Raw genomic sequence first — 26,589 nt, 5'->3', positions numbered from 1 at the left:
GGAGAAAGCTTTTTTCCTGCCTTCTGCAGAATGCATTCGAAATATGGCTAACAGAATCAGAAGGTAGGACACTAGGACTACCAGGAGAGAGGAGATCAAATTAAATGCTGAAAATAGTATCGTTAACAATTCTGTTTCCTGTGCATCTGAGCAGATCATAGGTAACAATGGAACAACATCACAGTAGAAATGACTGATGACCTTAGAGCCACAGAAGGTCGATGTGAAATACTTTACAGGGAACAAGAGAGCCTGAAAGGTGCTATAGAGGTATGTGATGCCCACCAGCACATGACAGAGTCTCTGAGACATGATGACGTTGTAGAGCAGAGGGTTGCAGATGGCCACGTATCGGTCGTAGGCCATGACAGACAAAATGGAAAGTTCACTGATGATGAACAAAATAAAACAAGCCATCTTTGTGGCACATGCATAGAAGGAAATGATATTTTGATCAACAAAAAAATTCACCATCATCTTGGGACAAATGACAGTGGAATTGCCAAGGTCAATGAAAGCCAGATGTCTGATAAAAAAAATACATAGGTGTGTGCAGGCGGGAGTCCAGCTTGGTCAGTATGATCATGCCTAGGTTGCCCATCACTGTGGTTGTGTAGATGAGGAGGAAGACCCCAAAGAGGGGAAGCTGCAGCTCAGGCCGCCTGGAGACTCCCTCCAGAATGAATTCAGTCAGCACTGTAAGGTTCTGTTGGCCCATTTGGTCCAGTTTTCCCTTCTGGGAGGAAAGAAAGAGTTTTATCCACTTTTCTTTTATTTTTTAATCTCATCTAAAATAGCAATAATATTTATAGGCTGTATAGGGAATTTAATCATAACCTGGGAAATAAAAGTAGTTTATGTATCTAACACTTAAATAAGAATAAACAGTAGAATCTTCTAACTACCATGAGAACACATCCATTTGTACTATATAAAAAAATCAGCCGATTCACAATGTTTGGAACACATGCATTGAAATAAAACCATAGAGGTACCGATGACGAAAGATTAAATTTTATTTCATCCACAAAATGGACTCACAGTTTTTCTTTAATTAACATTCATTTTTGTGTGAGGGTTTTTTGGAATTTTTATATTTTAAAGAGAAGGAAACAACATAAACAGAATGGTAGAAGTATTAGAGATCCTCATCTGCAATTCAAAGGTTGTGCAGAAGGTTCAGGGATACACTCCTAAATCTTTTCTCTTTGTATATGTGAATGTAAGGGACTTAGCCATGACCAGTTCATCCCTCTTCCTCTAAATTCCAATGTCTTCTTTGTGACTCTTCCATTAATATGGCAAAGCATTGGTGGGATCCAGCTAAGGAACATGAGTTAATTACATTGTATTTGAGGGTTAGTGAGTTTAGGCATATTGTTCAAAGTCAATAACATTTATCATTGAGTAATCCTTTCATTATGATTAGATAATGGCTTCAAAGGACATGCCTACTACCCTGTATTTGCAAAGTGCCTGGAGTTTAAATTAATAAGTTTTTTTTGATATATTGCATGATATTTTGACCATCAGTTTATTTATAATCAATATTTTAGAATTATTTTTCTACTCTGCAGGTAATCATATTCATTTTTAACTTGCACGTGTGATTTTATTTCATTGTTGAAAAGGAAAGTCCTAATTAGCATAAGCTTATTAAGGAAAAAAATGTGATCTGGAGCAATTCCTGCAAAGATATGTGGAATATATTATTCAAGAATTTCAAGTATTTAATTCAATATATTTTTGTTTCCTTTAATATAACATTGTAGAAATGCAGTAATATATGATTTATATTATTCAATGACTTTTGAGTTTTCAGTTGCATATTTAATGCCATACTGTTGGTATCACAGAATTCATAAAGCACATATACCACTTGAACATTTATTTCAGCAATTATTACTGAATGTCAAATTTCCTGAAATTTCATAATTTAGATTTTATAATGTATACAACTATGGTTTTCAAATATTTCAGAAGTAAATACCTTATCATTGATTTAATAAATTTATGTGAAAATTTAGAAAAACAGAACTGCTCTGATTAAAAATCATGCAGCTGATGTAGCCTAATTCTCTTGGATTGTCAACCTGCTGATGTTAATTTTTCCTCAGTGAAACCCTGAAATGCTGAAATGCTGGAAGCACGCTTTTAAATTTTAATTAATTAATTAATTAATTAATTAATTAATTTTTTGTACTGAGATTTGAGCCCAGAGTTGCTTAACCTGAGCCCACTCAGCCGCATTCCCAGATATTATTATTTTATTTATTTATATATTTTATTTTGATATGGGGTCTTGCTAGGTTGCTTAGGATCTTGCTAAACTGCTGAGCCTGGGAGTATAGGTCTGCTTTCATAATTTTTGATTGGAGGAATGACTGGAGTTAAAAAATATCAGTCATAAAATGCAGGAAAGAGTTATTATGTTATAAAATGCCAGCTTTACCTTTTTCAGCTATAGTCTAGAGCCAACTTAGAGCTCCTGTATAAGTTCTAGGAATTCTCACTTAGGATGCCCAGTTAGCTTTCTGACTCAAGTACTGAGGACAGGGGAGGAGGGTGATACTGGAGATCCCTGAACTGAGTCCATTCCTTCTTCCAGGATGAAGTTGTCTGTTGTCTCCACTGAGGCCCATTCTTGTTTCAGATCCACTCTTTGTTCACTAATATTACTTATATACCTACACAACTTTATTCTGAATGAGAAACTGTGCAAGACTTGTCATTGTGTTTAAGATAGAAGATGGGATGCAGTGGATGGAGAAAGGATTCAGAATTCCTGTTACCAATTCTACCACCTGAAAATCTTCAGTGTATTGCTAAGAATTATTCTCTTGCAAATTGAGTGTACATGTCAGTTGTTATCTCTCACTCTGCTAATGTCTTGAATCTTACTCTGCCTATTCTTTTATGTGGAAAATAAGTGGTATTTTAACTTTTTGGCATAGTAAAATCAGAATTCTGTGCAGTCTGGTGGTTCCTGCACAACTCTATAACTCTTAAAAATTACTATAATATTTTCCATGTGTAATGATTTTTTCCCAAGTGATCTATAGTAAGCAACCCATTAGGAAAATAAAAAAACTAAACATCTATAATTTTATACATACAAGTTTCCTGGAGAGAAAACTTAAACTATTCTCTTTCAAATATTGCATTAGCTCTATTTATCCTAAATAATAATTTCCCTTATCAAAGATTATATAATGTGTGTTATATTTTGTTCAATATTTGCATGAAACTAAATGTAATTGGGCATCCCATACTTTACCTGCAAATCATTTTGAGAAATATAATTAATCAACAGATTAATATTTCTAATTGATAATCAGTTTTTCAAATATTTCTGACATCTTTTCGCTTCCAATTTTCAAATACTAATACGAAAAATAGGCCTAGGACACCTATTTGATACATAGGACTTAATGATTTAAAGCACCAGAGTACTCCAAGGAACCCCATTTCACAAAGGTGATAATGGTTTTTTGTTATTTATTTGAGCAATCATTTGTCATTTGCCATAAAAGTGTCTATGGTCTATGAGAAATTACCAATACCCATGTAATCAAGATCAAAGACACTTCTTATCCACTTACCTTACTGAAGAATTGAAAATTATCTCAGTTTATACATCCTTTTGCTCTGGGTAGGTAGGAAGAATTTATAGTTTTTCTTCTAGAGATGATCCCAGAGGAATTAGCACCTAATTGTGCAGAACATGATGCCCAAATCTTCTGAGAGGTTTAAAGATCTGCTTTAATATGTCTAATAATTATCTAAGAATACTTACATCTTTCCCAGTGGGAAAAAGTATGGGAAAACTCAAAGAAAGTAACAAATTAGTAAAAGTATCTGTATAATTCCATGGAGTTCTACATGATATAATGGTACTCTGTTACTCATGATGAGTCAACACTTAAATTAGCAGCTGTCCAGCTCAGGAAATACTACAGTTGGATAGCCATTGCCATACCACACTGCAGTAATCAATTGCAATGCAATGATTTGTATTATATTCATATGTAATATCCTATATATTCAAATGATGTTGGATAATTACCAGTATAACTTTTTTTTTGTTGTTCAATAAATCTTAACAAGAATAAAATCTACTGTAAGTGGACACCACATTTCTAATTACTTTCTATCAATGTCAATTTTCTTTATGATTTTCCTATTAAGAAAAATTTATATATATGTAGAAACAGTGATAAATGAGTACTTTTCCATGTGCTTGTTGATTTTTCTATACTTTCTAAATTTCTGTCCTTTAGCGAATTTTGAATAAGAATTTTTTTTTTAATCTTTTGGATGTTTACAAGTTTTCTAGATCAATTTAAGTCTTTGAATTTTATTCTGGAAATCATTTTGGTGTTCATATTAAGTTATCTTTTTCAGTATTTTTCTGTGCTACATAGCAGAGCTATTGTAATACTGGTTTTGAGAGAAAACAGTCTCCCATCCACGATTTCCTCATACAAAAGATGAATTTTGATGCATGGAATGGAGTAGGAGAAGCCAGAAATTTAATGAAGCCATATGCCAAGGTCCGCAGAACACTCCCAAGAATAGAAGTATTCTGGAGAAATAAGAACCAGGCTCTGTTCTGAAACAATGCCTTGACTTAATTGTTCAGTAGTTTTGTGTAATAAGAAATTATGGATTCTATCTTGAATATTGTGAGCTTTTTTCTGGAGACGTCTTAATTTTGATATACTACTCTAAGAGCCTTTTTATTTTGTTATTTTCTGTTTATTTATTCATTTTTAAAGTTTAATATAAAATTAGCATAATTTGACTGAAATTGTAAACTCTGATCTATATGTGGCAATATAAATATCTCCTCATATTTAGCTTTCTATGGGCTCCTGGGTTTACCCAACCTTACACATTTCACAGTCAACCAATTAGAATTTGCACATAGAACTTCTATTTCCTTTTGTCTTACTGTATATTTTCTGGCTTCCTCCAAATTGTCCTTGGGGTAATACAAACTCTGCATCTCATTCATTTCTTCAGAATGGCTAGATTTTATGTGAGATTTCTCTGAAGTCGTCTAGACTGGCCAATAGTAAAACTGTAAAACTCACTTGTTCCATTAATGTTGAATGAATTTCAGAATCTCCCTGTTATTTATTTTTCTCTAGTAATTCCAAATTCTTTTTCTCAGATATTATTCCTTAGCTGTGGGTGTTTGTCCTAATATTAATTATTTGATAATTACTAGAATGATTGGGAAGTCATATGTTTGTTTTCATTTTTAAACTTTTTATTTGAATGATAAAAATTTTTAGGTTAGTTTATTTCTATTTTAAATACATTGTTTCATATTCTGGATCACAAGATTTTATTGCAAAGTTTGAGTTAAACCTTATTTTTATTTTTCTGAACTGGTGTATTTTACATATATCTATACAATTTTGAAATTTTTAAAACTTATTTTCTCTTTGTACTTAAGGTATGGATGGTTTCTATTGTCTTGTGCTCAAATTCACTATTTTTCTCTACAATGTTAAATCCACCCTTAAAAAATGAACAATAAATTTTTTGTCAATATTACCCACCACTCTAATAATTAAGATTGTTTCTTTCTTATAATTTTTGTCTCTTTCGAATCCTGTTGGTTAGACTGAAGTCCTTGGAAATGTACACAGTTGTTTTAAAATCCTTTACTCTAAATTCAGAATCTAATATGATGGTTTTATTTCTGGTAATTGGTTTTTCTCATAGTTCTGGCTAACATTTTCCAACTTTTTCAACATACAAATACATACTTATTTGGATGCTAGATATCACAAACATTTTGCTGTTAAGACTCAGAATTGTTTTGTTCTTGTTGTTTGGCAAAGAAGTCATTTATTTGCAATCAGAGTAACACTTTTGAGATTTAGTTTTGAGATTTAAAACAGTGGGTCTTAGTTAACTGTTTCCTCTGAGGTCATTTCTTCTCCCTTTTGTTGTTCTCATTGAATGCACTTAGTACACTATGAGTCTCTAGAATTTAGTATTTCCCATCATACAGGTTCTTGGTATTTTTTCTTTCCCTACAGTTGAAGTTACTTTGAATTTGTGGAGCCTCATATTAATAAGTGAAGTTTAAGGGTAATATGAAGTCTTAAAATTTCTATGTTGATTTCTAATGGCTTTCCTTGCCTAGGTCTCTCCACTGAAGCAATTGGTGACATATATTCTGGGCACTTCAGCACACATATATCTGATTTTGTATTTTCGTGTTAACATGACTTTTGTGTTCTTCTGTGCCACCACCATCTCATACCAGGATTAAGTAACTGTGTTCCTTCTCTAACATGGCATAGCACTGTGTTGACAATCATCAAATGTCTCAAAATGTATATTACATGTATTTTCTCTAATTTTTCAGTTTCTTTTTTTTTTTTTTTTTGGCAGCAGAGTTGTGAAATCTGTGATCCCAGTCACAACATTGATCCTAGCCCTCAGAAATGCAAATTGATTTCCACTATCAGTCTGATTTTTAGTCCTCTCCCCATCATCATCTTTTCCTGTCATCAATTTTAATACATATTTCTTATTTATTCAGTTCACATTTCTAGATATTTTAGTGCAAGTGATTTGAGGAGTATGTTAATTCTCATGGCTTCTACAAATGAAAGTTCAAGAAAGTCCCTTTCTTTCTAATGTGCAACATGGTATCTACTATACGCTATCCACTTGTAACTATTAGTTTGATGGACAGAATTCTTCCAAACTCAGAATGTTAAGCTAAAACCAGCAGACTGGAATCTCAGTTGGGTGATTGGTAACCCATAAACCATAAGTTTACTCATGTAATCATGCATATGTGTGCTTAAGTCTATGTATTGCTTAAAAATCCTTGTTAATAGTAGTTTCTGATTCCCTTTCTCACCTTCATAAAACAGCTTGTAGTTAACCTTGTTACAGTCAATCATTGTCACTTATGTGATGCTTACATCTGATGCATTATTTTCAATAACTGTTTGTGTAATATTTACCGAATTCAAAAATTCTCATCTTTTGCTCCATTTTAATTTAAAGTCTGTAATCGTTTTTAGATAATTATACACTATAGAGATACATATGATTTATGGGGAATTCCAAAGTCCCTTGAGAAATAGAATGGTTCCTGAGGTCTCCTTTGCTATTTCATATGATGCTCACTCTGTGATAGGGCCCATTAGAGGTTAATAATACATATAAAGAGGGCTAGCAACAGAGACACAGAAAAAGAGAGAGAAAGAGATAGGGAGGGAGACATGTAATTCTGTATCTTAAAGAAAGAGAATGTCTTAAGGTATCTTGAGGTATCTTACTTGTTGTTTCTTGTGTTTATTATTAATGGCTAAAATTTATTCTTAATTATATTATCTGGAAATATATTCCATTAGATACTTTAACAATATTTAATAGCATTGCAGGACATATCATTATTAAATGACATTATTTTTTAGCAAAGAATAAGAAACCAAAATGTGAAAATTTAAAATAGTTAATTTAGGTAGGTTTATTTTGTAAAAGTATTTTTTTTTCTATTTGAATTACCTTGTAGTTGATAGGCTAGTCAGAAGCTTGCTTATATTTTATCTGATTGAATCATAGGATTATTAAGAATATTTGAAGTAATTAAATTTGATTGTGCATCACATCTTTCAATTCTGTTTCCTAGGTAATCTTCAACTTGGTGAGGATAAAGTGTGCCTGGAATAAGAAATACCATTAAATTTTGAAATTTCAATTGGAAACTTCATGTTCTTAATTCTTCTTTGGAATGAAAACTATTTACATAAACTTTCTTTGAGAAAATGTAATTTAATTAGTACTCTAAAGGATGAGGCAGAAGGTTAGAAGAGCTATCTAATTTTCAAGGTTTTCTACAGTGGCCACTGGTCACATATGCCTACTGAAAAGTTGGACAGGGGTTATCAATAATGGGAAATTGATTTTTGTTTAACTTTAGTTAATTTCAGTTTCTATTTAATGTTCACAGGTAGTTACTGGTTATTGTACTGGACAGTTTGAATGTGGTTGACAGATATGATCAATTTGAATGTCAAAGTTTAACATTCATTGAAGGGACTTGTATTTTGGTAAATAAACTAGAAACACAGGAGGAATCATAAAAACACAGGATGAAAATTTAAGGTAAAAAATTTAAACTATCAATTGGCATTTCCATTTATTTAAAAATTCAAATAAAATGAATTATATATCTAAAATTGGAAAAATTAATTGGTTAACTAAAAGGCTTCATATGTGATTTATACATATCCATTTGACAAGCTACTCCCCCAAACCATCTAGCTTTTATCTACCATATACCATATCTATCTATAATCTAAGCACTTACTACATACCTAAAGAAATACTTTGCTTATTTCCCATTTGCTTTTAAAAAACTCCTGTGATGTAGATATGATTATACCAAAAGTGAGAGAAGCTTAATGAATTCCCAGAGTAACAGTTAATAATGATACTAACACTTTAATTCCAGAATGAGTTAATGCCAACCAATTATCCTTTATGACAATTGAAGTGCATTTGGTAAAATTCATTAATAAAACCTACAGAAGTAATAAAATATTAGTATTCTTTTTATGTCTTTATTTCTAAAAACATATCTTCTCTTAACTATAAAATATTCTAGATTGTGAAAGATAGAGGTAAAGAAGCAAAAAAGGAAGAAAACTCTGTTCTATTGTAGGCTTATTGATTCTCATACAATATAAGACATTTGAATTAAAAGTGTTGAATAACTGAACTTGGATAGATACTGAATTGATAAAAGCCTGTTGGTCATAAATATTTCTTATTAGAGCAATGACATGAAAAAGAGATTCAGACAAATAGCTTTTTCCAGATATACACTTTTAAATGTTTTATTTATATATGTGTGTGTACAGATTGTGTGCTTATAAAAGTAGTAAAATATCTAATATTATAATATTCCCATTTATATAATGGAAACTAAATGCCAATAATAACATATGAATTATGAATTCCAAATATCATATGACATATAAGGTCTTCCAAAACTGCTGTCATTGAAACAACACAGGGAATTTTGTGTTCGGGATTAAGTGGCTCCACTGAATGTCTCACAGGAGAACATAGAAAGGGCATGAGATTTATGGTCTTTAAGAATTCCCGTCATTATCTTTGGAGCCAGTCTCTTGCCCTGTGACCTCTATTGATTCTCTTGTTAAATCATGGTACATTTGTGTATTAACCATATGGACATTAGTACAGTTGATTTTACATTTTATTGTAACTAAATTTTTTTATATTCAAAACAAAGATTAAAAAGAGAATTTTTAATTCAATTGGTAACCACCATTTATTCATCATCAGTGTCCTTCACGGGTATCATATTCCTATAGTGACAGATATGTGAGGGAGAGATTGAAATTTTTGAGAGCCTAAGTGCTTTTCATATATATTTTTGTGGAATTAAACTTTAGCTATCACTAAAACAAAACAGAGATCATAGAGTCGGGTTCTCCATATTGTAAATTAGATGTATATTCAACATGAATAAAATGTATTCACCTAAGGACACAATTCTATGTATAATTCTGCTTCATTTTAAAAGCACCAGGTTCTTCCAGATATGTTCTAATCCCTTACCTCTTACATCTCAGATTTCAAGAAAAGGAATGGCTGAAGAGAATTTTACTGTTGTTACTGAGTTTATTCTTTGGGGATTGACAGAACATGCTGAACTGAAAGTTGTGCTCTTTGTGTTGTTCCTGGTGATTTATGCAGTTACGTTGGTGGGGAATCTGGGCATGGTCATCTTAATCCAAATCACCCCAAAGCTCCAGACACCTATGTACTTTTTCCTCAGCTGCCTTTCATTTGTGGATGCCTGCTATTCTTCAGCCATTGCACCAAAACTGCTGATCAACTTCTTGGTCGTGAAGGAAACCATCTCCTTCTCAGCCTGCATGACACAACATTTATTTTTTGGGGTGCTCATTACCACAGAAGGCTTCTTGCTGTCCGTGATGGCTTATGACCATTATGTAGCCATTGTCAATCCTTTGCTTTACACTGCAGCCATGTCTAAGAGAAAGTGTGTGGTGCTGGTCATTGGGTCGTGTACAGGAGGAATTATCAATTCATTGACACACACAGTAAGCTTGGCGAGATTGTCCTTTTGTGGTCCCAATGTGGTGAATCATTTCTTTTGTGATGTTCCACCATTGTTAAAGCTGTCATGTTCTGAAACCTCCATGAATGAGTTTGTGCTCCTAACCTTCTCTGGAGTCATTGCCATGTGTACTTTCTTCATTGTGATCATCTCCTACATACTCATTGCCATTTCGATTCTGAGAATCCGCTCAGCTTCAGGTAGACAGAAAGCCTTCTCCACCTGTGCCTCTCACCTCACTGCTGTGACCATATTTTATGGGACCTTAAGTTTTAGTTACATCCAGCCAAGCTCACAGTATTCTGTAGAACAAGAGAAGGTGGTATCTGTGTTCTACACACTAGTCATTCCCATGTTAAACCCATTGATTTATAGTCTCAGGAACAAGGAGGTAAAATATGCAGTGAAAAGGGCCACAGAAAAGCGACACTGCTCATGTTAATTTCAAAGCAATATCAACTCCACAACAGTCTACCAGCCAGTTTCCCTAAGTTTCACATGAATACTATGAACAGTTGAGCTTCTGATTCCATAAATCATTGTGCTGTAAATGTCCTTTGTTCATGGTAGGAGAAAAAGGATGCACAGTAGAATTGACTTAGTGCATGATTTTGTTTTAGAAAAATTAACTTGAAATCCAGCTCTTATGAGATATTAAGCCACTGATAGTTAATAAGTCAATAACATATAGTCTTTTAACATTTAGAAAACTGTATAAATTCATTAATGTATGTGTGCTTTTAGACATCTAATTTCATGACATTTTAATGTTTATTTTCTAAATTGTTTATCTGATACTTTGTGTTTAAAACTTGTATTGAATTCTAAAAACTGGTAGATTTCCATGTGAAATAAGTAGAAGGATATGAAATTGAGAGTTTCTAATTTGTAGCTATTTAAGCAATTTTGGACACTCATGATCTAGCAAGCAAAAGTGAGTTGTATATGATACTATCACAATTCTCATTTCCATGTGCTCCTCCTACAATATGCACTTTAAAATATAGATTCATGTATGGAATGACATAATTTTGAAGTAGGTAAAATTCTCTTCTCACCCTTCTCAAACATCTCTATAAGAATCTCCTTCAATTTTTTCTAGATGAATTTTTTTAGAAATTCAAATCATTTAATAGATTTAGTATCTCTCATTAATATATGATTACAAATTCCAGTTCTGTAATAATGAATTACAGAACTGGAATTTGTAATCATATATACATATTACTGGTTGCAAAACTTCACAGATTCTCATTGAATTAGGACCGTACATTTGTTACTAAAAATGCTAAAAATAATATTGCATGGACTTTTCCTATTAAAATAAATTATGTTTTCCATTGTTGTCAATATTTTGGAGACTATATTAGCCACTGATATCATAGGAGGAAATTTCAGGTATTTAAAACTATTGAAAATTGTTTTTCAAAGAATTAAACAAGTGAACATTTTCTTTCTTGTATTTGACAGTGCAGACAAAAGCATTGCCAATCATACGCAGGAAGGATGAAAAGACTTCAATAGCAAAGGCAATTTTTATCTTTCCCATCAAGAACAATACAAAAAACTGTTGCAAATTTTATATTGTGTATAGAAGTAGGCTGATATAAAGTAATTTTGATTTTTATTTGTTTGGGATATAAGTCTAGGTCTAAAAATTCTTTCACACAGAATATCCATCTTCACTGAAAATGGTAACAAGGATGAGGAGGTAAGAATACAGGAGTATCACAAGAAATTGAAACAGATTAAACCCTGATGAAATAAAAATGATTAATTCAATTTTATGTGCATTTGAGCACAGCAAAGATAACAAGGGGAGACTGTCACAGAAATGACTTATAATCTTGTTGCCACAAAAGAGTAAATTAATTTTGTATGGCTATTAGGAGAGAAACAAATATGCTGTAGAGTTAAGGAATTGCTGCCAGCGTGTGACATACTCTATGTGACATGATGACAGTGTACAGCAGTGGGTTGCAGTGGTCCAAATAGCAGTCATAGGCCATGAAGACAGAATAAAAACTTCACAAATGATGAACGCAAGAAAGCAAGCTAGCTGTGTGGCACATAAAAAATAAGATGTTATATTCTTATCTACAACAAAATTTACTGACATTTTGGGGCCCACAACTGTAGAATAACCAAGGTCAGTGAGAGCCAGGTATCTGAGAAAAAGGTACCTGGGTGTTTGCAGGCTGTGGTCCACCTTGGTGAGGATGATCATGCCCAAGTTGCCCAGCACTGTGACCACAAAGATGATGAGGAACAGTCCAAACAGTGGAGCCTGCAGCTCAGGGCACTATGTGATGCCCATCAAAACAAACTCATGCACCACTGACAGATTGCGTTTCTCCATTGGGGATTGTTAGTTACAAAAGCTATTTGGATACAGACATCAGCACAGTCAAGACTTGGGGAATTTTTTGGTGTGTAAGCTTGTGTAAATGAGAAACATCAAAACTCTTAAATTTATGATATTTAAAATTAAGCACATTTTTACAAATTAAAAAAAAAATGTCTCAGTAGTAATATACACATGGACAGACTGGTGGTTCTATTTGGTCTGACTTTACTGTCAATGTCTATGGATATATTCTAGGTATATTCCTTGTCATACCTCTATGGTGGGCTACAACTGGTACCCAATGGTTAGAGGGCAGTTAAATGGGTAAAAATTTTACAATATCAAACATTCAGCCTAAATATTGTTAGGACTAATATTGAGATACCTCAGTAAGATAGATCAGTAGATGGATACATAGTTATATGTAAATAGAGATATATAAATATATTTTAAATGTTGACACAAAATTAAATTTTGAGTTTATTATATTGAATATCCTCATACTATTTTTTTCAGTGTAATGATTCATTTTACTCAGTGCTTAATACATCAAATACCCCATATAAAGTAACTATTGGAAAAAATTAATCTCTGTGGGAATTTAGTTATTGATTATAAACTTGACTGTTTCTTTAAATAATTTAAAGGGTAATTAGTAATTCCTTTTGGATTGATTTTTTTAAGCATTTTTCAAGAAGTTGATGAACCTTTATTTTTTTCATTTATTTATATGCAGTGGTGAGAATCAAACCCAGTGCCTCACACATGCTAGGCAAGTGCTCTCCCACTGAGCCAGAACCCCAGCATCTGGTAATGGTTTTTAAAATTAGTGCATTATGGATATTCATAAACTTAAGCTATTCATTGTTTTACATATGTCTATTACATAATGTCTTCCTCAGTGGCATTTCTGCATTATCTATGATAATAAAGCATATTTAATTTGTGATACAAAATAGTATCAACCATGTATTGCAAAAATGCATAGAAAGCTCTCCTACAATACAGGCCTATGAAAGCCTTTAGGCCTGTAAATTTTATAGCTTCAATATACTTATATTAGATAGGTGTCTAATATAGATGTCTTCAATATACAGATATTACATAGGTGTCTGAATAAGAAAATAGATCACAGTATGGATTACTTTACATGGAAAAACAAATCAGAATACATATAATTATGTATCAATGTATCTATCAATTATGTATCAATGCTATATTTTATTTAGAGTATATACAAAGTAATATTGGGATAAGTAATATGAGTTACCTAAAACTTACATTCATACACAGACTATTATATGCTGCACACATATATATGTATATATAAATATGTACATACAAATACATGTGTACATACATGTGTATATACATATATATGTTATATGTATGTATATATGTATACATACACACATAGACACACATATATACATATAAGATTTTTGAGAGGATGGAATGGAAATTAAATGACTATGTATAAATAATCCCAAAGAGAAAAAAGAAGGTACTGAAATAAATAGAAATTATACTTATTACAATGAAAATTGCAGTAGCAGAAATCTCATGGTGAACTATAAGCAAATATAATACACAACTTTATCACATTAAATATAGAACTCTGTTAGAGTCTGTAAATAAGTCCAAATAACACCTGGCATTTTGCCAGGGGAATGTTAGAGTTCGTAAACAAGTCTGGATGGTGCCTGGCAAAATGCCAGAGGGAGTGGTTTGAGAAGTAACAAAAGCGAGCCATTAAGTGTGGAGATTCCTGATTGGTTGACTGCTGTATCTAGTTTATGTTAATTAGATAAGCTGTGTGGAATGTATAAATACCGCTCCTGTCCTACAATAAAGGGCTTCCACTCCTGCTGTATCAAGGTACACAAGTTGTCCGTCACCCCCCCCCCCCAGTTATTTTGCTGCAGCCGGACTGCGGCAGAACTCATTATATGTACCTTGAGCAAAATCAATTAAAATATTGCCTATAAAAGTAAGACCTCTTGCTATCCTGCCCATAATTAATGCATATACATTTCCTATGTTAGAAATCTGAGGAGCTGAGGACATGGCCCAGTGATAGAGTCCTTGCCTAGCATGCGTGAGGCCCTGGGTTTAATCCTCAGCATCATCCCCAGACACACACACAAACACACACACACACACTCACACACCCCCAAAAGAGAAAGAAATCTGAGTATGTGTGTCAGATTATATTATTAGAAAAATATCTGCAGTATATACAAGAAAATAACATATAAAACTTGTTTTTCTTTCATTGGTTTGGTTTGGTTTTACAAGCATAAAAGGTTAAAAACAATAATAAACTGCACATGGTAAGATCTATAGTTTTTCTATAAAATAATGAAAGATTAAAGTGATTTTTCTTACTTGTTCTAGAGTACTGTGAAATGAACAAACTACTTTTTCATATATTATTGTCTTTCTTGATTACTGATCACTGCTGCTTTTAAAATTATACTCTAAAATATTCCATTTGATTTTTGTCACATTTCTCTGCAAATTTCAGAACCTTGAGTATTGTCCTATCAATATATAATCAGATACTTAAGGGATTCCTCTTAATAGTGTGTTTCACAACTGGATGAGGAACAGAAGCTCCCTCTATATTATTCAAGATTGAAGAAAAACTCTGACAGAATCAGACGTCTACATCTATTTACATAAACATTAAATACTAATCTATTTTAAAAGTCTCACAAAGAAAATCCTAGAGATATCAATAACTATTGGGAAGGATATCCAAATGAGAGACTGAATCTCTTCAGGTTTATAAACCTTATCTTAAAAGAACAAAGTAAAATAAAACACCTTAGCTATGTTTCATTTGGTCTCAGTTTTGGCCTCTGTGAGAGATAAACTATTCAAATAAAACTTAGAATTTTTAAGTAGTACCATGATGATTTTTCAAGGATACTTATGAAAATTTAGCTCACACCTCATGATAACATGAAAACATTAATTTAAGAATAAGGAAAGGATTTATTTCTGCTAAGACATTATTGCAGGGTAAAAGCACAGAGTATATAGTAAGAATTAATCATATTTTACTCTGGTTTTGATATCAAATTAAATATCTGCAAATGTTACTGAGAACTTGTGAATATCTTGAAAACATGGCATCACGTGAAACTTTTTTTTAACCTGTAATGAAATATCCATCTTGGCTCCATATATATGTATACATACACACAGAGTCATATGTTTCTTACATAGCTTTGTGAAAACAATTATAATTTTTTTAAAACTTTTGAGACTTGAGACACCCTGAAGAAATGACAAGAAATTTGCTGATTATCCCTACATGAGCTTAAGAGAATTCCTAGAACTCATTCACTAATTGTCATAGACTAATTTATTCACAGGTGTAACAGTGAGGGTGTCTTGGAGAAACATAACCCATGTGGAGAGAGAGAGAGAGAGAGAGAGAGAGAGAGAGAGAGAGAGAGAGAGAGAGAGAAGTCTTAATGAGGGAATGGCTCACACAATTATGGAGATTGAGAAATCCCATGAGTCACTGTGTGCAATTTAGAGGCACTGAAAAGCTTGTTTCTTGTTCCAATCACTTTTTCTTGGAAGGTGAAATGGCCACACATTTTAGTATATGTCATCTCATGGATGGTAGCCAATAATTTTGCTGGATGATAAAAGACATGGAAATAATTTGATTTGTAAATTGTAGACAAAAGTAATATAGGCAAGAAATACAGGGATAACTCTCCAAAATGCTAAAAATGGGAAGATATTAGTGTCCCCTGTGGATACACAACAAAAGGTTGTGTAAGCAGAAGAGGATTTTTGTAATCTTGTCTTTGGCATCACCTTATCAATGGATGTCAGGCAGCCTCTTTATAACAATTTATACCTACCTTCTATTACCCATCCTGCATTCCCTTTGTCTTCCTCAATTGTCTCAACTTGTGGTAAGTCTCTACCTGTTGGAGTCACACAAGCCTTCACTTATGGAAGGTTTGGGACACTAGTAATTTTCCACATAAAGTTGTTGGAATTTTCTTTTGACTTTAATATGTGTCTGTATTACCACAAGCATTGTAATATGAAGAAAATCATTTGGGTATTTCTTCCATTTCACATTTTTTTTTACCTCTTTTATGGATTAAGAGTCCATTTTCTCCTTAGAAGTCAGGAAACATCACCACAACATCATTACAATTTTCTCTTTGCCTATGCATTCAAACTTATGAGCATCCCAAAGTGGTCAAATGACAGTCTTAGGATCCAATTCATTGGAATGTTTGCCATGTCCCCTAGTGCAAGCATTCCTTCCTCTGGATCTAAGACCTCTCCTCACTGAAGTATAACATTACAGGAATATGAATCACAAGTGATAATAATGAGTGTTACCATCTCTTGAATCCTGCAACTCTGTTTTCTAGCTAATCAAAACAAGGAACATAAGTTGAGGCTGATTCAGAGCATATTTATTCCCCTGGAGAACATTGTCTCAGCCCGTTAAGGTGCTTCTACACACCTAATACTATGCTTGAGTCCTTATGATATTGAAATTTAAAACACTACTGTGTTCATGTGTCCTGTTTCCTGTGGAAAGTGCCTGACTGACATCTATAGAGAAGGTCATACCAAAGACTTGATTGTAAAAACCCTCTTCTTAGTTCACATTTTGTTGTGTATTCACAGGGGACACCAGTATCTTCCTAATTTTCCATTTTGGAGCATTATATCCTTGGATTTCCTGCCCACATTACTTTGTCAACAATTTAAGAGTCAAATATTTCCATGTCTTTTATCATCCAGGAAAATCATTGGCTACCACCCATGAGTTGACATCTACTAAAATATCTGTCAATTTCTCCTTCCAAGAAAAAGGGCACTACTCAAAGTTCTTCATTCTGAGAGGATTCTACTTCACAGCTCTCCTTTAGGGTTGTTCCAGTAAGGTGATGAAGTACTGTAGCTGCCCACCTTCAGGTGGGTAGAGAAATCACTAAACCAGGCTTGAGTCATCTCTTCTACTAATCTTTCATAGAGCCTCCCTAAGCAGTCAAAGGTGAAGCTGAGGAAACAAGTTAATGCACCAGAAATGGAACCAAAAGTGTTTGGGACACCACATTTTTTCTCTTTATTTTAACTGATACTCAAACCATGAAAAGTTGTACTTTTTAAAGGGTTGCCATATAATATATACATTGCATAATGTTTAAATCAGATTGAACTTAACTCCTCAAATATCTATCAGTTGTATGTGGTAAAATCTTTCAAAATGATTTATTCAAACTTTTTGAAATATACAGTACATAATTAAAAATGTGAGCACAAATGAATTTTTACTTAAAAAAGGAAAATAATAGTATTGATCTTGGTACAAAAGTAAACGGTGCATTCAAAATTTTCTGAGTGAGCTATAAGAAAGCAAAAATTTCACTTTGAGTTGACTTTTGTTCAGGAATAAAGACAGGAATCTTTTTACATATGGACATCCATTTTCCCCAGTACCATTGTTTAAGAATGTTATCTTTTCTCCAAAGTATAGTTTTGACACCTTTGTGGAGTATCAGATGACTGTATCTGTTTGGATTTGTTTCTGTGTCTTCTTTTTATGTCATTGATCTTCACGTCTGTTTTGGAGCCCTTCCCATGCTGTTATAATCATTATCATTCTGTAGTTTAACTTGAGATCAGTTATTGTAAAACCTTTTGTTCCAGTCCTTTTGCTCAGGATTGTTTTATTTATTATGGTCATTTATTCTTCTAAATTAGTTTTGATTTTTTTTGTAGGTCTGTGAAGAATTTCTTCAGTATTTTGATGGGGATTACAATGAATTTGTATAGTGTTTGTGGTAGTAAGCCATTTGGGACAACATTGTTTCTGTCTATCCAAGAACATGAGAGGTCTTTCCATCTTCTAAGGTCTACCTCAATGTCTTTATTGAGTGTTCTATAGCTTTCATTTTATAATCCATCCATTCGTTTAATGGATTTATTCTAAAGGTTTTTTTTTTAATATTCCCCCTTTGAGATTACTGTGAATGGTATATTTTTTTCTGACTCCTTTCTCAGCATTTTCATTATTGCAGCACAAGAGAACATTTGATGTATTTATGTTGATCTTGTATCATTTTACTTTTCTGAATTTGTTTACCAAATCTAGAAGTCTTCTGGTACACCAAAAGGTCTTCTTTACAGAGGATCCTATCATCAATGAGCCTAGAACTTTGACTTTTTAATTTTTGGCTTTCAGTTTACCTTCACATAGCCTTTATAATGTTGAAGTAAGGTCCTTGTATCCCTATGTTCTCCAGCATTTTTAATATGATGGATTTTATCAAATTATTTTGATGGAATCCTAATCCTGAGATGATAGTATTGAGAAATATGAAGATTTCGTGATAAAACTGATCAGAAGAGACATAGAATATTACATTATACTATTTAAGAGAACCATCTGGGATGCTGAGCAATGTTTGCAAAGTCAGTCTCTATGGTTTTCATGCCTGGATTTGGCCAGGAGGAACAATACAGCATGCTGGGCTCTGGATTTAAAGCTGAGCGTTTACGAGTCAATTTGAGATTAGTCATAAATCCTCTTAAACTATTGGAAGAAAAAAAAAACAAAACGGAACTGTCCCAGAAAGAAGAAAGGAGATTGCTGACTAGAGGCCATGGAGATCCTGCAGCTGTACTGTGACCTTCTGCTGGCTCGGTTTGGCCTCATCCAGTCTGTGAAGGAGCTAGATTCTGGTCTGGCCGAATCTGTGTCTACACTGATCTGGGCTGCTCCTCGACTCCAGTCAGAAGTGGCTGAGTTGAAAATAGTTGCGGTTCAGCTCTGTGCCAAATATAGCAAGGAAAATGGCAAGTTATGTAGGAACAACCAGATTGGAACTGTGAATGACAGGCTAATGACAAAACTTAGTGTGGAAGCCCCACTCAAAATCCTGGTGGAGAGAATACCTTATTGAAATTGCCAAGAACTACAATGTACCCTATGAAACTGAGCTTCTGTGGTCATGGCAGAAGTTCCTCCTGGAGTAGAAACAGATCTCATTGATGTTGGATTCACAGATGATGTGAAGAAAGGTAGCCCTGGAAAAGGAGGAGGTGGTGGTGGGTTCACTGCACCTGTTGGTGGAACTGATGGAACAGTGCCAATGCCCATGCCTATGCCTATGTCCATGTCATCTCCAAATACTCCCTACTCATATCCACTGCTTAAGGGACCATTGGATGTCAATGGCATGCCAGTGGGGATTTATCAGGCCTTCCCCAATATTCATCCACCTCAGATACCAGCAACTCCCCCAGCATATGAATCTGTTGATGACATTAATGCTGATAAGAATGTTTCTTCTGCACAGATATTTGGGCCTGGACCCAAGCAGGAAACCTCTGAAAAATCCCTTTCCAAACCTATGGATAACTATGACAACTTTGTACTGCCAGAGTTACCATCTGTGCCAGACACACTGCCAACTTCATCTGCCAGTGCCAGCACCTCAGCGTCTAAAGACATTGACTTTGATGATCTTTCCTGGAGATTTGAAGAATTAAAAAAGAAGACATAGGTCTCTTAAACCAGGCAACCTCCACCTTCTGGAAGTTGAGACTGAGCAGTTTCTCCTTGTAACACAGAATCTCCGTGAAATTCCGTTTCATCTATTAAGCATCACTGAGCGTGACACTCTTCCTTGGGGCTCTCTTCCTGCTCTACCAAATTCTGTTGCTTTCCAGTTCTCTATTGAGACTAAGACACTAACAACTGGAGACTGAGGCCAGCACACTGGCTCCTGGCAGCTGTGCCTGTTTCCTGACAGAGGGATCCCAGGTTTTCTCCCTCAGTCCTTCCCCAGGAGAATGAGAAGATGAAGCATTGTAAGAAGAGCCACTGGAGATGGCTGGACTGTGGAGGAGAGCTCCTCGTGAAGTGTCTCAGCCTTCTGTTGTGGTTCCAGACTTGGAAACACTTCCCTCTGTACAGAGGGATTGTGCTGAGAATCAAGGACACTGTGTGTTTTCTCACTCTCATGTAAGAGAGAGAGAAAGTGGCTCAGGAAGCCATGGTAATGGTTCCTGAAATCTGGGCTCTCTCCTTGGCATGTACACTATTCCTTGTTGCAGGGCACTGCTCCACCTAGATCCAGTTATAAAGCTTGGTAGTTGCTAATAAAATTAGAAGAACCTGAAAAAAAAAGAGAGAGAACCACCCAAGTATATAATTACTGCAAATATGTATGGCCCTAATATTGTTGTACCTACATACATATAACAAACCCTACTCAATATAAGAAGCCAAGTATATACTGAAATAGTAATAAATACTGGATTCATTTTGACATATTCAGACATGCATAGACTATAATTTACTCCACTTAAATTCCACATATAAAAGTGGAATATATAAAAAACAAAGAATTTCACTCACATATATACAGTGCAATTCTTTGTGATATGTTCATACATGCACTTTTTAAACATTTGTGAAACTATCAACTATAATTGCATTAAAAAATTTTAATCCTCTTCTTAGGAAAATAAATTACAAGTGTGCTTAGCTGTTGAAGTTGTCAACCAGCATATTGCTTCTGTCTTTTTTCATATTCCTTTAGCTCTCTGGGCTTCATTTTTATACTTTCATTTTTATATTTACAGGTTTGCTTATGATTTTTTACAGTGTTTAATCTGCTATGAATACACCAATATATACTATTTTTTCTTGTGCATTATTTATCCATAGCAGTTCAATTTCTAGTGTTAATATCCAGTTCAATTAATACTGTCAATAGTGTCTCTACTTAATGATTTTGGCAGTATAAAATGTCATAAAGATTTATTTGTTTATTTATTTGTATGTGGTGCTGAGATTTGAACCTAGTACCTCACATGTGCGGGGCAATCACTTTGCCACTGACCCACAACCCCAGCAAGTAAATTGATGAAGTTAGAGAAGGTAATGCTAAGTGAAGTTAGCCAGTCCCCCCAAAAAATTCCCAATGTTTTCTCTGATATAAGGAGCCTGATTCATACTAGGGTAGGGAGCAGGAGCATGCGAGTAAGAGATGAACTCTAGATAGGGCAGAGGGGTGGGAAGGGCAGGTAGGGGGCATGGGGTTAGAAATGATGATGGAATGTGATGGACAATATTATCCAAAGTAAATGAATTGGTGTGTATATTGTATACAACCATAAATATAAAAAAATATGCTCTATATGTGTAATAAGAATTGTAATGCATTCCACTGTCATATATGAATAAAAAATTAATTAAAAATTTTGATGTTTGACAATAGTAATGTGTTTCAGTTCTTGGTCATTTGTTTGTGAGTGTGTTTGTGTGTGTGTGAGTGTGTGTGTGTGTGTGTGTGTGTGTGTGCGTGTATGTTAGTGAGGTCTTACTGCAAGGTAGCCAAGTTCTATTTTGAGGAGCAACCCAAGCTGCCTTAGTCAATTCTAATTGATTATTCTGCTCGGCATGCTTTATATTTTCCAGATTCTTCATATGCTTGAAATAATTAAATATGTACCATACATTGGTTATTACACCAAATAATTCTGTATTTTATAAGCTTTATTTAGCTTTGTTTTGGCATATAATATTTGGAAACAAGTTAATAATTATAAATATTGTTTTTAATATTTCTTAGATGAGTCTAGAAGAGAGATTATTCAGGATAAATTCTTCTGCTCACTAGGAGGAAATATTTTTGAGTGCTATTGCCATTCACATGTGTTTTGTCAGTCACCTGTTGAATAATTGAGGATGATTATCCCAAAATTGGGATGCCCTTTCATGTCCTTTCCCTCTCTCTTATGCTTGATTTTTTTTCTCTCCAAACTCTAGCTAGCTGGTTCTCATAGGCTCTCAGCTTTGTATCTTCTCCTCAGTATTTTTCTAGGCATCCCTTATACATTCTTTTTTTATTGTTGGTTGTTCAAAACATCACAAAACTCTTGACATATCATATTTCATACATTTGATTCAAGTGGGTTATGAACTCCCATTTTTACCCTGTATACAAATTGCAGAATCACATCGGTTACACATCCCTTATACAATCTTAAGCCAAGAAGGTGGGGAAATCACAGGAATCGTTTCATTTGTTTTTCATCATTTAGAGAACCTGCCTTTTATTTCCCTGTGTCAGTTTTTAAAATATATGTATCATATATGTTGTACATTTGTTTTATTTTGTTATTGTTTTTCTTTTTTAATGGAAAATTAACCCAGTCTCCATTTCTCCATATTGATTGGAAGCAGAAAAAAATATAAAACATATATTAAAGTGTGCTGTGAAAATATACTTTACAATCTTTAAAAAATATTCTTTGGTAATACTCTCATATCCACATCAGTGGGAGCAAATGTTATTCTTTTTTTTTAATGTCAAGATTTTCATCCCTTTTCACTCCTGTTCCAACCCTGGCCTAAGACTGTGTCCACTTCTGAAACTGTTATAATTAAATCCCAACAGGATTTTCTATTTTCAATACTCAGATTCTCTGCTCTGATATTTAACAGCAGTCAGAGCTATCCATTAACTACAGGTAGATAGCACCCATCTTTAGCTAAGATTTCTACAATGATTCTTTTATTCATCAGAATAAAAGACAAATTTTGCAATAGCTTAGGTGGTATCCCTTGGTCAGTTCTACATCATATCAGTCATTTTTTTTTCCATTTCTTAATGATATTTTAAATTCCAGATACCTTTTGCCGATGTTCCAGAATGAAGCCATCATTTCAGTGTTTAGGAATTTTTGCCTTAATAGTACTCTCACCCTGGAATAGATCTCCATTTGCTATCTATACAACCCACTCACTCAACTCTTCATTTTCAAGTCAAGTACTCAAAGGGATTTCTAACTTAAAAAATTAAGTGCCATCCTAGCTCCTTCTCAATTCTATTTTCATTTTGTTCAGTACCATCTAAAAACTGTATCAGTCATTTCCCATTAAATTTTCTCTAAGCTTCATCAAGAGAGTAAGCAACGTATGCTTACTGAACACATGAATCTTTGTGTATAATATCCGTCAGTTTTTTTCTGTTTGTGATAAGCACTACAGATAAAATGGTAAAGTTTTGTTGTAGATCAACTTACTAATATTGAACAAAGAAAGCCTTTGGCTTTAAAATAATATTTACCCAAAGAGAGGAGGCTTTAGTCTACCTTGAGAATTTAGGGTAATGATAAGTTATATTTGAAATTAAATACAAACTCCTATCTGAATTATAAGCCAGAATTAATCATTTACTAGAGACAACTTTTGGTTTGAAAATTATTTAAAAAAATTTTTTAGTTGTATTTGGACACAATACCTTTATTTCATTTATTTTTATGTGGTGCTGAGGATTGAACTCAGTGCTAGGCAAGGGCTCTACCCCTGAACCACAACCCTAGACCCTGGTTTGAAAATTATCAATGCTTTCTTTATTCTATGCCAACTGCACTTTGATTATTGCCTATCCTATAGATGCATCAGTACAAGGTTAATGCAATGCAAGATACAGTCTATACTGGCTATTACATAGCCATACATATTACATAATTTATTGTTACCATATACTAAAGTAGTAAGTTTTAAAGAAAATATGTACAGACATTTTCCAGGTTCTCTGTAGAGCATTTTTTACTTCTTTCTTCCTGAAAATGTAAATCATAGGATTTAGCACGGGTATTACCAGAGTGTAAAATACAGAAGCCATTTTACCAGTGTCAAAGGAATGGCTGGACTTAGGCTGCTCATAGTAAGAATAGAGTCCCATTGAACACCTCTATCACTGTCAGATGAGACCGACATGTGGAGAAGGCCTTGTACTTGCCTTCTGCAGAGTTCTTCCTGAGGATGGTAACAAGGATCATAATGCAGGACACAAGGACTATCAGAAGAGATGAAACCAAATTGAAAGATGAGAATATTAGAATGATCCGCCTAATTCCAGGTGTGTCTTGAGCACAGCAAAGATATAAAAGGCAGACTGTTACAGTAAAAATGTCTGATGACATTATGTCCACAAAATGGAGAAACAAAAATTTTTTTATGATGGTCAGAAAAGATAAAAAGACACTGTAGAGTTAAGGTTTTCCCACCAGCACATGAAACAATGCTTGTGACATGATGACTGTGTAGAGCAAGAGGTCACAGATGGCTACATAGTAGTCATAGACTATTGCTGACAAAATGAAAACTTCACTACTGTTGAACACACTGAAGAAGGTGAGTTGGGCAGCACAGCAAGAGTAGAAGATTGTAGATTGCTTTTCAACAATATTTACTAACATTTTGGGTCCCATAGCTATTGAATAACCAAGATCTATGAAAGACAAGTGTCTGAGGGAAAAGTTGTGTGCAAGTGTGCATCTATATTGGTGAGGGTAATCAAGCCCAAGTTACCAACCACTGAGATCATGTACACAATGAGGAAAAGCACAAATAATGGAGCCTGCAGTTCAGGGAGGTCTGTGATTCCCGTTAGGATGAATTCTTTCAGCACTGTTAGATTGTGTTTGTCCATCTAGGCACTCAGGAAACCTATACTGAAAATAAATATAAAAATAATCATTGATTTTTATTAGATTTTCTGATGAATACATGTACTTTATGTATTTACATATGGTAGTTGTGTTATATATTTGTGTATATGTTATGCACAGGTATTCTACACATTTGTATACAAACACACACATACACACACAAATGTACACCAACAAAGCATAAGATCAATCCATGTTGCCTACTTAAGGAATTTTATGAAATCTTGCATGTTGAAAAAATGACAAAGCAAATGTTAACTGAGAACATTGCCATACAGAGAAAACAATTGTTCACCACTCTCCAAAATACCAGAATGTTGTTCATTGTTAGTATGATATGAATTAAGGTCAAAAATAACTGACAAAGTATCATGGAATTCACTAAATAATTTTACTATGAGGGGTGCATTTTGTTTAGAAAATGATATTCATACTGTGCCCACCTACTATCTCACCTATTATTTATTTTGGATTTTTTTATTGATACATATTTGAACATATTCTTGGAGTTCAATAAGATATTTTGAGACACATATAAAAAGTGTAGTGATGAATTCATAATAATTAGCATTTTCATCTCTTCAGATATTTATCCCTTCTCATGTGTGGGAACCTTCAGACTCTTGTAGTTATTTTGAAATACATAATAAGTTATTGTTTACTGTAGTTACCCTACTGTGCTACAGAACACCAGAATCAGTTCCCCCTGTCTGGCTGTATTATAGTATTCATTTTGTCATCTCTCACTGTGCTCTCTTACCTCTATCCTTCCTAGTTTCTAGTGACCACTGTTCTCTACTTATTTGAGATCCACAAAGCAAAAGTTATATTTGTCTTTCTGTGTCCATTGGAACTTAATTTCATGTATGATGCGAGTGTGTGTTTGTCTGTGTGTGTGTGACTGATTTGTTAGAAAACCACCACCATATCTTTAAGGAGACCTATCCCAAGCGTGTTATCTGAGGATTAATTTAGCATCACTAATAATGGAGAACCCAATTGTATAAAGTGTGAATTTCACTGCATCTTGTGAAGTAATTTTAGCAAATGTGTTTATCCTGAATATGATCAGCACTTTAGATATGATTTCCAGTTTATGGGCAACACAAGGTATATAGAAACATGAAAAATGTAACTGGCATCAATTTGAGAAAATATTCAGAAGATAAATAAAACCCATGTTTCTAAAATGCTTCCAGATCATTAAAAACAAAACAAAACAAACAAACAGAAAACAATTGGAAACAGCTTTTGTCATCGTCTGAAGCCTTCCCCACCCTGATATTGAACAATGACTAACAGATCCATCATAAGACAGAAGAGCTACTAATGCATATCTCTTATTAATGTCATTGAAAAGTCCTCAGTTGGATAAGAAAATCAAACCCAATAACACAATGTTTTGGCACTGAACTGTAAACTTTAAAATGGTTAAAATGTTGAAATCAATGTTAGGCACATTTTACTAAACTTTATAATACCCTTTTAAATAGAGATGAATGGTAACATTTACTTTCATGCTATCAAATTTGATCGAATTTGTTATGATCAGTTAATCATA

The 26,589-nt window shown here is 33.8% G+C and overlaps 1 protein-coding gene and 3 pseudogenes across 1 annotated transcript; 2 read left to right on the top strand and 2 right to left on the bottom strand.

The window, feature by feature from the left end:
• Positions 1-6: 6 nt before the first annotated feature.
• LOC124106393 (olfactory receptor 8K5-like) lies at positions 7-718 on the bottom strand (annotated as a pseudogene).
• Positions 719-9,656: 8,938 nt separating this feature from the next.
• On the top strand, positions 9,657-10,595 carry LOC124106399 (olfactory receptor 1052-like). Its single transcript, XM_046464005.1, has one exon. It carries the CDS (start codon positions 9,657-9,659, stop codon positions 10,593-10,595), a length of 939 nt encoding a protein of 312 aa, XP_046319961.1.
• Positions 10,596-19,011: 8,416 nt separating this feature from the next.
• LOC124106400 (IST1 homolog) lies at positions 19,012-20,490 on the top strand (annotated as a pseudogene).
• Positions 20,491-24,049: 3,559 nt separating this feature from the next.
• On the bottom strand, positions 24,050-25,009 carry LOC124106396 (olfactory receptor 8K3-like; annotated as a pseudogene).
• Between the last annotated feature and the right edge of the window lie 1,580 nt (positions 25,010-26,589).

The sequence above is a fragment of the Marmota monax genome, unplaced genomic scaffold, assembly GCF_021218885.2.
Source record: "Marmota monax isolate L192 unplaced genomic scaffold, Marmota_monax_Labrador192_F-V1.1 WCK01_AAM20220418_F8-fsc01398, whole genome shotgun sequence".
NCBI classification, from domain to species: domain Eukaryota; kingdom Metazoa; phylum Chordata; class Mammalia; order Rodentia; family Sciuridae; genus Marmota; species Marmota monax.
The sequence above is the reverse complement of the archived record's forward strand: the minus strand, read 5'-3'. Positions and strand labels throughout refer to the sequence as shown.